This window comes from Wickerhamomyces ciferrii, contig 00324 (assembly GCF_000313485.1).
Source record: "Wickerhamomyces ciferrii WGS project CAIF00000000 data, strain NRRL Y-1031 F-60-10, contig 00324, whole genome shotgun sequence".
Lineage (NCBI taxonomy): Eukaryota > Fungi > Ascomycota > Saccharomycetes > Phaffomycetales > Wickerhamomycetaceae > Hansenula > Hansenula ciferrii.
This window is the reverse complement of record NW_011887416.1, coordinates 1-17,249: the sequence shown is the minus strand read 5'-3', so window position 1 is coordinate 17,249 and position 17,249 is coordinate 1. Positions and strand designations below refer to the sequence as shown.

Here is a 17,249-nt window from a genome sequence, read left to right as displayed (position 1 = left end):
ATTTGTCGACACCAAAAGTTTTTCCGTATTAGTCCTCCGTTTACCCCAGAAAATTTAAACCGCGTACGCCAAATTTTATTATGTCATCTGGAAAAATTGTGGAGAATTTATGAATTTTGAAATTCATACGCGGAATATCTTTGATATCCTAAAATACTGTAGATCCCAAATTTAAAGGGCTAATGTTTCTGAGTTTGTGACTATTTTCAGTTTGTTTCATGATTATAAAAAGTCATATTCTGGGGTGGTTTTGCATAGTAATATAATTTACTATATAAAGCATTGGGGATCCCTGTAAAACAGACCAGATCAAGGTACCATATATATAGTTACTTTATCTTCAGATAGACGTCTATCAATCAATAGCAATACTTAATATGTCACAACCTAATGATTTAACAGTTCCTGAGAAGACTACTCTTCAAGAAACTGAACAAGTACCATCTGCAACTACTGATTCACATAATGACTATACTAGCACGAATGATGAAGATGATATATTTGAACTAACACATACCAAAGAAAACGTTTTCCAAATGGCTAAAAAGAATCCATTAATGTTTATTATTGTTGTATTTGCTACATTGGCTGGGTTTCTTTTTGGTTATGATCAAGGTGTTGCTGGTCCTTTAGTTACAGGTCAAGCTTTTGGTGCTAGATTTCCAAGAATCTTCAATGATAGTGAATATAAAGGTTGGTTCGTTTCAACTTTATTGATTTCAGCTTGGTTAGGTGCTATTGTTTGTGCTCCAATGGTTGATAGATTTGGTAGAAGAGATTCTATTATTATTTCATCAACTATATTTATTATTGGATCCGTGTTCCAATGTGCTGGTATTTCAGTTTCAATGTTATTTGGTGGTAGAGCTGTTACAGGGTTTGGTGTTGGTATATTAACAATGTTGGGTCCTTTATATATTAGTGAATTATCAGTTCCTTCTGCAAGAGGTAGTTTAGTTTCTTTACAACAATTAAGTATCACATTTGGTATCTTAGTTGCTTATTGGGTTAATTATGGTTCGAATTACATTGGTGGTACAAGATGTTCACCAAATACACCATATGCTGATGGAGAATCATTTAATCCTTATACAGATGTTCCACAAGGTGGTTGTGATGGACAACGTGATTCTGCTTGGAGATTCCCATTTGGTCTTCAAATCTTACCAGCTGCAATTTTAGCAATTGGTATGTTTTTCTTACCAAGATCACCACGTTGGTTAATGATTAAAGGTCGTGAAGAAGAATCTTTAAATACATTAGCTTATTTACGCCGTCTTCCAACAGATGATAAAAGAGTTCAAGCTGAATTTTTGGAAATTAAAGGTGAAGTTCTATTTGAAAAGACTTTCAAAAAGCAAAAATTTGGTAATAGTAAAGGTGTTGCTTTAGCTTTCAAAGAATATAAAAACTTATTCAACAATAAGGCAAATTTTAGAAGAGTTTTCATTGGTTCTGCAATTATGTTTGAACAACAATTTATTGGTTGTAATGCAATCATTTATTATTCTGTTTCAATTTTCTCAATGTTAGGTCTAAGTGGTGATACTGCATCTTTATTAGCATCAGGTGTCTATGGTATTGTCAATTTTGTATCAACAATTCCAGCTGTGTTATTCTTGGATAAATTTGGTCGTAAGAAAATGTTACAAGCAGGTTCAATTGGCACTTTCATTTCATTAATCATTGTTGGTAGTATTATTGGTAAATATGATGGTAAATTAGATCAAAATAAAGCAGCTGGATGGACTGCTATTGCATTTGTTTATATCTATGATATTAATTTCAGTTATTCATGGGCACCAATTGGTTGGGTTTATCCATCAGAAATTTTCCCATTAGCTATTCGTTCTAAAGCCATTTCAATAACAACATCTTCAACATGGATGAATAATTTTATTATTGGATTAATCACACCTATAATGTTGGATACTATGAAATTTGGTACTTTCATCTTCTTTGCAGCTTTTGCATTTATTGGATTTCTCTTTGTTTGGTTCCTTGTTCCGGAAACAATGAATAGAACTTTAGAAGAAATGGATGAAGTGTTTGGTGATCTTGATGCATTTGAAAATAAACGTCAATTAGCAAAGATTCAAGAAAGTTTGAGTAAAAACCCTGGTGGTGAGATTGATATTGATTCAAAACAAAATTTTGAACACCTTGAGGATAGTAAAGTCTAGTTGCTGTATTATATATAATTGATTGGTTTACGCTTGCTTAATTTGAAATACTTTTGTTCATGAACTTATAATTTACGTATATTTATATTAAAGATTTGTATTAATATTAATGACGTCTCCAATCCCATAGTCATACTGAAGATTTTTTTATTTCAAAATCATTCTTCTCTTTAGAAACACTTAACTTTCCGTCAATATTATGATCAATACCATTAACTTCTTCAATAACTTCCATCTCTCTCTGACCTTTACTAGTGAAAATTTGTTTGCAAATACTTATCAAAGCCTCTTTCCCATCCCATATAGGTAATAATAAAATAATAGAAGATGCAAGGAATGCCCATATAAACATAACAACAATCCATCCCGTAAAGAACCATTTAGTGAATATGAATTTAGCACCAAACATTGGTAAAGGGAATATAACTAAGAAAAATAAAACAACAAATGTAGCTAAACAAATACCAATATTTCTTTGTTTTCTTAAAAATCCTTCTCTTTCTTCTTCTTCTTTAAGATTTTGTTGAGTTAATTGTTGATTACTCAATATATTGGTTAGACCATGACTTTTATTTATATCTGAATCATCAGCTTGTTGAATAGTTTTCCAAACTTCCCAGTCAAAATTTGCAGGCTTAATGAAAACCAAAATAGGAACCCATACTAGAGGGAAGAATACAGAAACAGTATTGCCTGCAGCTAGTGCACTATATGTACTGAGTGTTGTCAAATTAATCTTATTACCTTCAGCTTGACTTGCAGCATAGCCAATCCAAACCGCTAATGCAACACATGTTGATGATAATGTACCTGTGATGTAAGCGAAAGAAGACATTTTTCTCCAAAATAATGTACACCCCATAGGCACAATATTAACATTAACAATAATACCTGATACCGTTGTTATGAATGAAACGTCAAATCCAGCATGTGCAAGACCAATAGCTAAAGCTAAACAAATAATGAAGAATCCCAAGACACCACTATGTGAAACATAAACCAATTGTTTTCCTGTAGCTTTAGGGTTAAAATATGCCTTATAAATATCATGTGCCAAAGTACTAGAAACCGCGACCACTTCAGAACTATAAGCAGCTGTACAAGCCATAAATATCATCGTCAAGACACCACCAGCACCAATTTTACCCATTAATGCATAAGCTGCAATTGGCATGACAAGACCATCATTGATTTGTTGCGTTGAAAGTGGTTCAGGATAAGTTGGGAACATTGGAGTATTTTCTAGACCACGACATGCTAAACCAAGAGTGGTTGCTAAAGCAAATGGGATTGCAAACCAGCATAAACAGCCTAGTGTATAAGCTGGTAAAACATATCTTGGATCAGCTGCTAAAGCTTTCTGCATCAATTGAGAATCACTTGCAGTAGCCCAACCAGCACCTGCTAAGACTAAACAGAATAAATAACCATTTGTTGATGTCATTGTTAAGTATGAACCTTCATGATTTTTCTCCACTGGAAAATCTTTACCTGCTTGAACTAATAGATCATATAATACAGCAGGTGATCCAATTTTATCACTTGTAGCATATGTGACAAAGATGAACATCAATAAAATCAAGAAAATTATAACTGAATGGAAATAATCTGAAATAAAAGTTGCTTTAATACCACCAAACAAAGTGTATATGGTAACAAATAAAGGTAATAAGACAATACAAGCGTCTCGATTCACGCCTGTTAGATTTGCAATTATTGAAGAACCATTAATTAATAAATTTGTTGAAAAGCAAATTTGTTGGAAAAATGAATATCCACAACTTAACAAGTGTGTTATTTTACCATATCTAACTCTAACAATCTCTTGATAAGTATGAGTATTGGGTGCTTTTCTCTTAATTTCAATAGCTGCAACTGAAAACACGACCATTTGGAAACTAGCAGCACCACCGTAGAAAAAAGGACCACTAACTCCTAAGTTATAAGCAGCTTGAGTACTTAACAATAAAGTTGGACCTATAGTCCAAGAACTAACAACAGCTGCTGCGATCAATCCTGATTTGATGGATCTGTTACCAGTCATTAACATTTCAGAATTTTGAACCTCACCTCTATATTTCTCCAAGACCAAAGTTGTAAGGACCATGAATAGAGCAAATGCAAATCCAACACCAATAACCAGCCCATAACCAACAGATTGTGGAAATATAACATAGTCATCTGAACCCATTATGGAGTACTTGATTAAGTTATTAGCTTTGAAGCCTTTCCATCTCCAACATTTTGTCAAAAATTAAGATACTTTGGCCTTTTAAACTATGGTTACTGATAGAACACGTTGAATGAAAGTCATATCACTGCTTATCACCAAGTCGATTATGACTCTATACCTTTTGGAACCGCTGTTCTATCAACTGGTTGATACATAACCATTGAATTGGGTACGAATATCATCAATGTCAATTTATCTTATCATCTTATCATGGGACATAATTATAGGAAAGAGATAAAGTCTAATTGTTTAACAGATAACATAGTGACATTCCTAAACTAGGTAAATGCGAAAGACTTCTTCAATAAAAGCTCCATTTTCAGACAACTCCACTATTTAAGATTTCCGTTCACCCAAGAGCAGAAACTTGGAGCACAGTTGGATGTTCTTAATCATTCATACTGTCTTTTGATTTGTTGTGTAGTGGAGCTGACCCTAATGTTGTTTATTTCAAATTTCCAGCGCATCAGCTCTTTTCAGGAAAGCGCGGACTTCCTAAACAATAAAAACCTCAAATTTTGTGCATTTAACAAGATTACTGATCTGATAAGCCAAAGGGTTTTGTAACGAATGTTGTGGGTTGTTGATGCTCCAGTGCTTGGCTTGTGGTGGTATATAAAAACATGGAGTGTGTCATTTGATCCTGTTGCGATGCATCCACTATTGTTATGAGTATGGCATCATGTCGGAAACAAAGAAGCAAAAGACAAGCTCAGACTTGAGGTTCACCAACATCAAGACGGTGCTAATTGCTAACAGAGGTGAAATTGCGTGCAGAATCATAGCATCTTGTAAGAAAGTAAGTATAGTGCTACTTTAGAATCAGGGGACAAGACTGACAAACTTTAGTATGAACTGAAATCAGTGGCAATCTATTCTAAAGAAGATACTGGTTCATTACACGTTTCACAAGCTGATCAGTCAGTGTTAATACCAGGTACTGGTTCACAAGCTTATATCAATATTGATTCCGTTCTTGATGTTGCTGTTAAAGTTGGAGCTGATGTGGTAATCCCAGGTTATGGATTCCTTTCTGAAAACTCAAACTTTGCCCAAAAATTAGAAGAAAAGGGTATAATATTTGCAGGTCCATCTGCTGAAAATGTTGAACAATTTGGATTGAAACATATCGCTAGACAATTGGCCATAAAGGCAAATGTCCCAGTGGTTCCTGGGACTGAATTAGTTGATACTTTAGAACAAGCTCGAAATGAAGGTGCTAAAATTGGTTATCCTTTAATGTTGAAATCCACTGCAGGTGGTGGTGGTATGGGTTTAAAAGTTTGTCATGATGAATCTCAACTTGAACAATTCTTTAATGAAGTGAAATCAAGAGGTCAAAGTCTATTTAGTAATACTGGTGTTTTCATTGAGAAATATGTTCAAAATGCACGTCATATTGAAATCCAATTGTTTGGTAATGGTCTTGGTGATGTGATTACTTTTGGTGAAAGAGAATGTTCAATTCAACGTCGTCATCAGAAAGTTATTGAAGAATCTCCAAGTCCCTTTGTTGATTTTGAATTGAGGCAAAAATTAAGTCAATGTGCTATAAGTCTCGCTTCTGAAGTTAAATATAAATCTGCAGGTACAATTGAATTTCTTGTTGATGATGATACAAGTGAATTTTATTTTTTGGAAATGAATACAAGATTACAAGTTGAACATGGTATCTCAGAACTGGTGTATGATGTTGATCTCGTTTACTTGATGCTCTTACAATCTGACTATGAAGTATCCAAATCTGGTATTCCATTAAGTATATTACAATCGCAAAGCTCATGCACGCTGAAAAATAATATTTTAAATCCAAATGGGCATGCGATTGAAGTTAGATTATATGCTGAAAATCCTATTAAAGATTTTGCTCCATCTCCTGGTATTTTACACCAAGTGGAATTTCCAGATAAAGACAACATTAGAATTGACCATTGGATCTCCACGGGTACAAAAGTCTCACCATATTTTGATCCATTACTAGCTAAAATCATGTCATGGGGCCCAACAAGAGAAGATGCAACAACAACGCTTATAGAGTATTTAAAATCAGTCAAGATTTGTGGTCCACCAACAAATATTTATTATTTAGGTGATATTCTTCATACTGATAATTTCAAAACTGGTAATACTTTAACTTCATTCTTGAATAACTTTGATTTTAAGCCAAAATTAATTGAATTTGAAGAAGCTGGTGCTTATACTACAATTCAAGATTTGCCTGGTCGTACTGTTAATGGTGGTGTTCCAACAAGTGGTCCAGTTGATTCGTTATCTTTACAGATTGCAAATATTATTGTTGGTAATGATAAATATATAGAATGTCTCGAAATCAACTTGACAGGTCCAACCATTAAATTCTATTCTGATGCATTAATTGCATTAGCAGGTGCTGATTTTGAATTTGAGATTAATGATCAAGAACAACCGTTATTCACTCAAATTTTCGTTAAAGCTGGTGATGTTGTCAAAATTGGATCTTCCAATTCCAAATATGCATCAAAAAGTTATTTGGCTATCAAAGGGGGTTTCCCAGATGTTGCAAAATATCTTGGTTCCAAAAGTTGTACACCGACCCTAAGTCTGGGTGGTCACCAAGGTCGTGTAATATTCCCTGGTGATTGTTTAACTATAGTTTCTGGTGACTCGAAAGAATTCACTGGATATAGCTTGCCAAAAAATTCCAGGCCAAACTATGATGTTGAATCCTGGACTGTTAGGATGTTGAGAGGACCTCATGACACTGAAGATATCATTTCCGAAGAAGGTTTAAAACAATTATACAATACCACATACCACGTCAATTTGAATTCCAATAGAGGTGGTACAAGATTAGATGGTCCTTCTATAGATTTTTCAAGAACCTCGGGTGGTGATGGTGGCTCACATCCTTCAAATATCTTGGAGTATACTTACCCATTTGGAGGTTTAAGTGTGGTTGGTTCTCAACTTGTTATGTATGGGCCTGATGGTGGTACATTATCTGGGTTTATCTGTATTTCAGTTCCAACAATGGCTGATTTTTGGAAAATTGGTCAAGCTTCAACAGGTGCTCCTATAAATTTTGAACTTGTTACTTACTCTGATGCTATTAAATTATCAAACCAGAGAGAAGCTTTCATCACGTACATCGAAACCAAACCTACAGGTGATAGTAAAGACTTTACTGATATACTAGATGTTGTTGATGATCATATTGATGATCCAGTGTTATTTAAAAGAGTTGGGGACAAGAATTTACCTGATTTTTATATCAAACAAGCTGGTGAAAAAATGATCATTATGGATTTTGGAGTTGTGGATTATGACTTGTTGAATAATGGTCGTCAATATATTTTAGATCTGAAGATATCTGAAACACTTAAAGAAGGCATTATTAGATTCGAAGCAGTTACTGGTGCCATGTGTATTGTTTTCAATCCACTTATTATTTCAAGGTCCAAACTAATTGAGGAAGTTTCCAAACTTGAAGAATCAATTCCACCAGTTGATGAGTTAAAAGTTCCTTCAAGAATCTTCAAGTTCCCGATTGCATTTGATCATAGTGCATTATCACACTGTTTGGGAAGATATAAAAGATCACAAAGACCTCATGCTCCCTACTTACCAAGCAATACAGAGTTTGTAATGAGAGCAAATTGTATTGAAACCATTGAGGACTTCAAAGCTGCTGTAGTTGGTCATACACAAATTGTTGTCGCAGTCTCATTTTTATGTGCTCTTCCTTTATTGGTTCATACTGATCCAAGGTTAAGGTTTTTAAGTTCCAAGTATAATCCAGCTAGAACATTCACCCCTGCCGGTGCTATTGGTACAGGATCCATTGCTCAAGCTATATATACTGTTGATAGTCCTGGTGGTTACATGATTTGGGGTATGACTTTACCAAATGGATTTTGGGATACATTTAGTAAACTGGAAGGATTTGATGACTTACCATGGATATTGAAAAATTTCGATCAAGTTCAATTTTATGAAGTAACAGAGGATGAATTAACAAAAATGAATAATGATCTTTTGACTGGAGAATACAAAATTACATCAGAAACCAAAGAGTTTGATTTCGCTGAATATTCTAAATGGCTAAAGACTGTTGAGCAAGAAACCAAAGAGATCAAATCTATGAAATTACAAGCTATCGATGTACTTTCAAAAGAAGAAGAGATTGATTTAGCAAAATGGGAAGAAGAAAAGGAACAAGCAAAAGCTTCAAAGTCTTCAACTTCTAATGGTGCTTCAATTGATGATCCAAATGCAACAAAAGTCTCGTCACATATGGCTGCCAATGTTTTCAAAATCAATTACCAAAAGGGTGATGTCTTATCCTTGGATGATAGTGTTATTGTTTTAGAAGCTATGAAGATGGAAATATCAGTTCGTATCAAGTCTAAAGAAGGGCCAAAGTTTGAAGTCTTGGACATCTTAGTTGAGGAAGGCGATATGGTGAATCCTGGTGATCTATTAGCGCTGGTGAAATCTGTATAGCGTGAATTTATTGAATTTATTGAAGCTGTAGACAGTAGTATTCTACTGGTATATTTCGGACATTTAGTTTATAATATATATATACCTATGCTACTGTGATTACTCAGCAATTATGTAATGTTTATCTACTTTTCGCGAACATTTTCTGTTTTCGCGGTACATCCAAACACCATATTTTGAATGTCGACAAAAAAGAGTAAATTGAGAATAACTGAGCGAATATGAGACGTTTATAAGAATAAGTTAGAATCTCAACAATCAGTTTTCTTTGTTTGGAACATATCAAGTGCATACGACATGTCTTATAGAAACCAAAACAGAGACAAAGGAGTCCTCCAATTTGAGGATACCTACGACGGATACGATGAAGAAGATGATGCTTTCAATGACGAAACTTTTGGTGTTGATATTCCAGAAGGTCAAGCTTTTGATTTTGGTAACCCAACTCAACAAGAACAACAACCTCAATTGAACTTTGCTGCTGCTGCTAGAGCTCCTGCCCAACCAATCCAAATTCAAGAACCATTGAATGATGATCCTTTGAAACCAATGGAATCACTATGGGGTGGTGTTTCTAGTTCACAACAACAACCAGAACAAGTTCAACCTGCTAATAATGGCCAACCTAAGGTATTATCTTTAGATGAAATTGAATCTCAACTCACACCTTCAGCTGCAAACTCAGCTGCTGCTCCAGGTCCTCAATTTCCTCAGGGTCAACCTCCTCAAGGTTCTTTCCCTCCGCCACCAGGACCAAACAATTTTTTCTATCCACCAGGTTTCTTACCACCTCAACAAGGTCCTCCAGGTTTTGGATTTCCACCTCAATTTAATTTGAATCAAATCCCACCTCAACATTTTGCTCAGTTGCCTCCACAAATTCAACAACAATTGATCCAACAAAGTCAATCTCAAATTTCAACTCCTCCTCCATCTAATGGTTCTCAAGGTCCTATTTCTCAAAATCAAGGTCCACCACCAAACTTACCTCAACAACAGTTCCCACAATCAATTCCAGGTCAACCTCAACAACAATTTGCGGTTCCACCACCTCAAGTTCCAATTCCTCAAAATCACCAACCAGGTCATGTTCAAGGTCAAATCCAAGGTAAACCAGATTTATCAGATTTCCCTGTTTTGGGCTCAGAAGAAGCTGCTTCTCAACCAAGAAATTCAAAAGACTTCCAGCAATTTGCTGATGCTCAATTCCAAGCTCAACAGTTTCAACAACAACATCATCACCAACAACGTCAACAACAACAGCAACAACAACATTATCAACAACGTCAAGGTTACCAACATCGTAATCAACACCATCATCATCACCACAACCACCATGAGAACTTTGATAGCTTACCGGAGGAAGAAAAGCAACGTTTGATTATTCGTCAACAAAAAGTTGCCCAAATTTCACAATTCTCTGGTATCATGACACCTCGTGATAAGGATTTTGTTACAAGAATTCAATTATCTCACATTGTTACTGATGATCCATATAATGAAGATTTCTATGCTCAAGTTTTCAAATTATTGAAAAGTGGAGTTCAAATCAATGATAATAATTCCATTGCTCAAGCTTACTTAGATTTCTCAGGTCACAGATTAGGTGGTCGTCATCAAAGAGCAGATGTTGCCTTACAAAGAATGCAACAACAAGTTCAAAAAGCTGTTACTGTTGCTAAAGATAGACCAAGAACTGGACAATTTTCAAAAGAAGGTTCATTAGGTAAAATCACTTTCTCATCTGGTAAAGCTCCAAGAAAACAACTGGAAATTGTCTCTCATAAACCAGAATTACCAGAAGTTTCAAAGGGTGGTAAAAAATTCATTTTATTACAATTGGAAAATATCTATCAACATGTTTTAAACTTGGAATCTGCTGAAAGAGAAAACAAACCATTGGATACTGATGAATTATGGGATTCTTTAAGACTTTTTGAAAAATCACAAAACTTGAATCCATTTATTCAAATGCTTTCATATACAAAAGGTTTGAAAATTTTCCCAAGAGTTTTCCATTTCTTAACTAGACAACAAAAATTAACTATTGTTACATTGATTTTTGCAAACTTATCATTGATCAAAATCATTTCTAAATCATCATTCAAAAACTATGAAAATGATCAAATCCCATCAGATATAAGTAAAACTATAGAATTATTCCAATTGGTTGTTTTGAAACCAATTGTCTTATTTTTATCTTATGATGCTACTTTAGATGAAGTTATTGGATTATTGACTATTTTGATTGGTCATAATAATGTTTCATTCTTATCAACTTCTCAATTAGGTGTTTCATTAATCACCATTTTATTATCAAGAGCTGAAATTATCAAACAAGAACATAATGTTTCAAGTGAAGATTTATCATCATGGTTTTCAACATATGATAAATTGTTTTCTTCATTAGAAACAAAATTATCTTTGATTTTCCCATCTTCTGAATTAAAACATGATAACTCATATATATGGCAATTCTTAGCAAGTTTAGCATTAAGTGGTAAATTGAATCATCAAAGAATAATTGTGGATGAAATTAGAGATGAAATTTTCGGTGCAGTTCAAGTCGCCAAAACTAAAGATGACTTAACTAAAGTTAAAATACTACAGAATTTGAATTTATTCTTAAACGTTATTGGTTTGAATGCAGTTGGTGATGAAATTGTAGAATTAAAATAAATATGATGAATATTTTTTGTGTTTTTTCATACTATGTACATTATTATAAACTTGTGTAATGAATATCATAATTTGTGTTTTTTTATTAATAATTAAGGTATTAATTTGTAAATGCTTGTAATGCACTATCTAGTTTTGTTAATAACTCTTGCCATTCTCCTTCTGAATCACTTAAAACTGTGATGGCTCCACCAGCACCAATTCTCCAGAGATTATTAACATCATCATTTTCAAGATCTGATTTATAGTGGAAAATTGAACGAATAATGACACTCCAATCTGCTTTATTATCTATAGACCAATATCCACAAACCCCACTATAAATACCTCTTCTAGCTCCTTCTATATCTTGTAACAATTCCACAGATCTCTTTTTTGGTGCACCGGTCATTGATCCTGGAGGCAATGATCTTGATAAAATATCGATACCCGAGTATGAAGTATTTGAAAAATAACCTTTGATAATAGATACAAGTTGGAAAACAGTTGAATATTCTTCAACGCTCATCAGTTTTGAAACTTCAACTTTGTCCAATAATTGATATAAATCATGTCTTATAAGATCAACAATCATTAGGTTTTCACCAATTTCTTTTGGTGTATTTAATATAGCAGAAGCTTTTTCAAATGTCATATCTTCAGTTTTCTTGACAGTGCCTTTAATTGGACGTAATTCACATTTAATATCATCCCAGCTGATAAATCTTTCAGGTGATGAACTGATTAAAATGCAATCATCAAAATTCATATATGCAGAGTATGGTGCTGGATTTCTTTTAGTTAAAGTCTTGTAAATCATCCATGGGTCAGTTTCTTTTGGCACTTTCAATTTTGTTGATGATGTTAAACATAATTCATAAGAATCACCACTTGCTAAAAGTTTTTGACAGTCTTCAAATTGTTGTTTATAAACGAGCTCATCTGGTCTAGTGATGTCATTAGTTTTGATGACTTGTGGAGTTGGGGGTAAAGTAATTGGTAAGTTCAATAATGGTTTAATATCTTGAATAAAATTGTCATCACCAATTGATAAAATGTAAGTTTTCTTAGTAAAATTATTCACCAAAATTAAATTTTCAATAAATATAAGCTTGGTATCTGGAATATTCTCCTTTGTGATTTTTGGTAAATTTGAGATATGAATATGATCACCTTCTTCATAAGAGAAAATACCCATGAATCCACCAATGAAAGGGAAGTCAGTATCATTTGAAACCATTTTGCGTTCCATAATTTCAGAAATATATTCCCAAACTGATGAACAATTTTCTTTGAGCTTTTTACCATCTCTTTCAGTGTATATGACTTCGTTATTTTCTGTTGAATGAGTAACCCTTAATGAATTTGCATTTGGTAACCCAATTATAGACCAAGTACCTGGGAACGAAGCTGAATTTAACAGCAAAAATTCTCTATTATTTTGTTGTAAAGTTTCACAAATTTCTAAAGCCGTCTTGTGACTTTGAAATTCTTCAGTTTTCAGGTACTTAGATGAAAAGTCCTTATTTGAAATTGGTATTAGTGGTCTAACATCAATTGAGGAAATCAACTGGTCTATCAATTTATCATTCACTTTCAAATCCCGACTTATTTTATTATATGATTTGGCAATTTCAATGAAATTAACTATGAGATTGGACCCATTTTCTGAACAAATGGATTCAGGGTGATATTGGACACCATACCATGGGTAATCTTTATGCTTTACTGCCATTATGATTTTTTCCCCTTCATCATCACAATATGCCAGTTCTTTCAGAGAATCAGATAGTTTAGGAACATGTAAAGAGTGGTATCGCACACTTTTGTATCCTTGCTCTATACCTTGAAACAGTTGATCTCCATGATGTTCAACTTTGTAAACTTGGCCATGTTTTATGGAGTTTAATTTATCAACATTACAACCTTGTGAAAGACATAAAGATTGAAACCCCAAACAAATACCTAATATAGGGATCTTTACATTGGTTAAAACGTCATTGAAAAGATCTGGAATCACACCAACATCTGACGCAATCTTAGGATGACCAGGTCCAGGACCAACTATGATTGCAGAGAACAAGTCCAAATATTTTGACAGCTCGTTGACAGGAAGTGAATCATTATGAATTGTGATGACTTTCTCTCCCGAAGCTTCTTCAATAAGGCTCCTCAAATTATAAGTAAATGAGTCATATGAGTCTATAAGCAAGATAGTCATCTTCTATACTCTATACCAGCCAAATGTACTCTGTGTTAAAACAATTGCAAAACAGTGAAAAACTTCAAGATCCGAGAAATTCGTATACCGAAACTTTTCAATTATACGTAACGGTTTTTCTGATCGGGCCTAAAACGGAAAGGTTACGGTCCGATGTGATTCAATGCTGATTTTTGAATATTAATGTTTAATTGAACTTTGAATAGAAGAATACTTGTCTAAAATCCAATTTTCAGTTCGATTCAAAAAAAAGTTCACTAAAATGATTGAAGTTGTTGTTAATGACAGGTAAGTTACTACTAGAATATTTCTTATTAAGAAAAACCACTAACATTTTATCAAGAGTTGGCAAAAAAGTCAAAGTTAAAGTATGTAAATCCCATTAATCCTAAATACATCAATGATACTAACTAGATTTATAGGCTCTTGAAGATGATTTAGTCGGTGATTTCAAAAAACTGTTAGCAGCTCAGATCGGTACAGCTTGGGAAAAGATTTTGTTGAAGAAAGGGAACACAACATTAAAAGATCACATTTCACTTGGTGATTACGAGGTACATAATGGTACAAGTCTTGAATTATATTATTCATGATGTGTTTTACTTTTTCTCTTTTGAAAATAATCATTATTACATTAAGCTATATTTAATTATATGAATATCGTAACTTTTAATTGGAAAAAAAATTCATTAATGGGATAAATTAAAACAATGCGTAAAAGGGTCAAAGGGGAGTTCATAAGAAATATTCAACTGGTTTTGGTCTCATATCCATTTGTGGTTGCTCTTCACCTGTTATTGGATCCATTTTACCCCATTGTTCAGCATTTTCTGGAGCTTCTTCAAAAACATTGAAAAAATGATCTTCTTTATTATAAATTTCCATAATAGATGCCTTATTACCACAACGATAACAATAATTAGGTGCAGACCAAACTGTAGTTACTAAACCTTTAAAATATAATTGATAACCATCATTACATAACTGATGAGCTCTAAGGATTTTATCCATTTTATTCATTTTAAGAAATTTTTTAACAACATCAACACCAAATGTATAACCTGCACCTCTTGGTGATAAAGAAAAATTTGGATTTTCATCATCTGGATCAGACCAAACTAAATCAGCCATTGCACCTTCATGTGGAATTTCTCTAAATCTATCCACTATTTTAATTTGATCAATTGTATGAACATTTGGTGAAAGTCCTCCATGTGTACAAAAAATTGAATCATCAATAACAACTGATAATATAAGATAATCAAATAAATCTGTAAAATAATACCAAGTATTTGGATTATCATATTTCCTTAGACATTCTGAATAAAATCCATAATTTTGTGTTATTTGTCTTGATTCATGATTCCCTCTAACTAAAAAAACTCTTGTTGGATACCTTATTTTTAAACATATAAGTAACGTTATAGTTTCCACACTAAACATTCCTCTATCAACATAATCACCTAAAAATAAATAATTTGTATCAGGGCAATATCCTCCAATTTTAAAAATTTCAATTAAATCATAAAATTGTCCATGAATATCACCAACAACTGTAACAGGTGAATTTATATAAACAACATTACTTTCTTTGATCAAAATTTCTTTTAATTTGAAACATAATGCTTTTATTGTGACTTCGGGGAGTAATTCTTTCCTGTAAAGCCTCTCTATACATTCATCTAAATCAGCATTAGCTAGACAAATGATCTGTTAGTATTCATTTCTCAACAATGAAATACAATCTAAACTTACAATATGTCATCACCATTCACCACCGTTACCGTGTCTTTTATGTTTTCCTTTTTCCTCCAATGCCACCCAGTTGGCTCTTTCTTGAAATTAATGATTAGCCTTGAGCCTCCCCTTTAATATGAGCTATCCAGTAATCCGATTTCCAAAAGGATCCTTCAAATAAAGTAACTTTATAAAATTTCATGTATTTTTGATAACAATAGGAAACATCTACATTTTTTGATTGACTTTTTCTGATCTGAAGGCGAAAAATATATATGAATTATGTAATCACTAAGATTTTATCAGATATTTTACTAATAATTAATTTTTTAAAAGATCTTTCCAACTAAATTTAATAAAAATAACTTGATTTCATCTTTCCTTATCTGGTTATTATTTATTGGTAATTTCTTAATTGTAGGTTTTAAATTGTTCATGTTTTAATAAACCAAAATTTCCCTTGTATGTTCTGTATTACATAATCAAATTGAGAATTTTGGGTCGATATATTTCTTTTCAGCTTTTACTCAACCTACAACAATTAATTATAGTGAAATTAATAGCTCATTATTGATATTTTTGGCTACATATTCTAGTCATCATATTCAATATTACAATATTTGCATTCTAAATTTTAATAAATTTTTTTCAAAATTATTATTGACTTTATAATTTTTATTTTTAATCTAAAATTGTCTAAATAAAATGAAAAATAATTTTTTATCAATTTTTGACTCAAAAAGTATATCAGTCGATAGCTAAAGATTATTAGATCATAATAAGCCAATAAAAATTAACCATTACTTCTTAAAATAATTAAATACATTGAAAAAAACCAGATGGTAGGGGCACTCAAAGCTACAAATTCCGGACCTCGGAAAAATCAACCAATCACAAGCAAGTCCGTGATAGTTTAGTGGCTAGAACAAGAGGGATATGGGAAGTGATATTAAATATGTTGATGTTTTGAAGAAGATCGAGAAAATAAGCACAAGATGTTGATATTGGATCGCGATGTTGTCCTAAACAAATATGTTGAGAAGATCGCGAAAATAATATTTTTGGAAAATTATATGAATCAGAGGGATATAGAGATATCATGATGATGATATTGTAATTGATATTCCTGTATTTTGGACTATTAGATTTATATCAGGGATGATGATATTGTGTTTGATGGATATTGATCGATATGAGAGAACGAAATATAGAAGGATATATATTGTCACAAAGATTCATAAAGATATATCCATATATTAGCCATTGCAGGCTCAAATTAGCGAGATTGTATCATGTATCGTAGTTATATCATTGTTATGATATGTAATACATATTTTAATATAATTTTCTATAGAATTTAGTGAAATTGAAGCCGAAATCTGAATTTTTGTAAAAAGTCACGTGATATGACGTCATCACCGGTCGCTTAGGCGGATAACAAAACTCATGTGTATCTTTGGATTCACTTGGAAATTCATAATATTATTACATAATCAATACTATCAAGATTAGTCATCATTATTATAGCAGTCACAATGTTCATAGCTAAAACCTGCATTATATTGGACCAAAGCTGGCCGCACGGGACAGCCTGGATTCAATTCATATATAAATGAGGATTCCCACATTTGATTTATATAGTTTATATGTGTTTAGAAAGGATAAGTTTTATTTTGGTTATTTTATTACATATTGTATTCACGCTCTTTATAGCATCTAATACAGTCTTTTTTTT

The 17,249-nt window shown here is 32.8% G+C and overlaps 6 protein-coding genes across 6 annotated transcripts; 3 read left to right on the top strand and 3 right to left on the bottom strand.

Moving 5' to 3' along the window:
- Positions 1-377: 377 nt before the first annotated feature.
- On the top strand, positions 378-2,183 carry BN7_6711 (sugar porter family MFS transporter; the record flags this gene model as incomplete). The annotated part of the gene is made up of 1 exon (XM_011272745.1): positions 378-2,183. One exon carries the CDS (start codon positions 378-380, stop codon positions 2,181-2,183), a length of 1,806 nt encoding a protein of 601 aa, XP_011271047.1.
- Positions 2,184-2,313: 130 nt separating this feature from the next.
- On the bottom strand, positions 2,314-4,374 carry BN7_6710 (sodium:solute symporter family protein; the record flags this gene model as incomplete). The annotated part of the gene is made up of 1 exon (XM_011272744.1): positions 2,314-4,374. The coding sequence occupies one exon, from the start codon at positions 4,372-4,374 to the stop codon at positions 2,314-2,316; it is 2,061 nt and encodes a 686-aa protein (XP_011271046.1).
- A 724-nt stretch (positions 4,375-5,098) lies between these two features.
- On the top strand, positions 5,099-8,898 carry DUR1 (Urea amidolyase; the record flags this gene model as incomplete). Its single annotated transcript, XM_011272743.1, has 2 exons — positions 5,099-5,207; positions 5,282-8,898. The coding sequence occupies 2 exons, from the start codon at positions 5,099-5,101 to the stop codon at positions 8,896-8,898; spliced, it is 3,726 nt and encodes a 1,241-aa protein (XP_011271045.1).
- A 297-nt stretch (positions 8,899-9,195) lies between these two features.
- PAT1 (deadenylation-dependent mRNA-decapping factor PAT1) lies at positions 9,196-11,577 on the top strand (the record flags this gene model as incomplete). The annotated part of the gene is made up of 1 exon (XM_011272742.1): positions 9,196-11,577. One exon carries the CDS (start codon positions 9,196-9,198, stop codon positions 11,575-11,577), a length of 2,382 nt encoding a protein of 793 aa, XP_011271044.1.
- A 100-nt stretch (positions 11,578-11,677) lies between these two features.
- ABZ1 (4-amino-4-deoxychorismate synthase) lies at positions 11,678-13,777 on the bottom strand (the record flags this gene model as incomplete). Its single annotated transcript, XM_011272741.1, has 1 exon — positions 11,678-13,777. The coding sequence occupies one exon, from the start codon at positions 13,775-13,777 to the stop codon at positions 11,678-11,680; it is 2,100 nt and encodes a 699-aa protein (XP_011271043.1).
- A 735-nt stretch (positions 13,778-14,512) lies between these two features.
- On the bottom strand, positions 14,513-15,548 carry PPG1 (putative serine/threonine-protein kinase PPG1; the record flags this gene model as incomplete). The annotated part of the gene is made up of 2 exons (XM_011272740.1): positions 14,513-15,459; positions 15,533-15,548. The coding sequence occupies 2 exons, from the start codon at positions 15,546-15,548 to the stop codon at positions 14,513-14,515; spliced, it is 963 nt and encodes a 320-aa protein (XP_011271042.1).
- Positions 15,549-17,249: the final 1,701 nt, after the last annotated feature.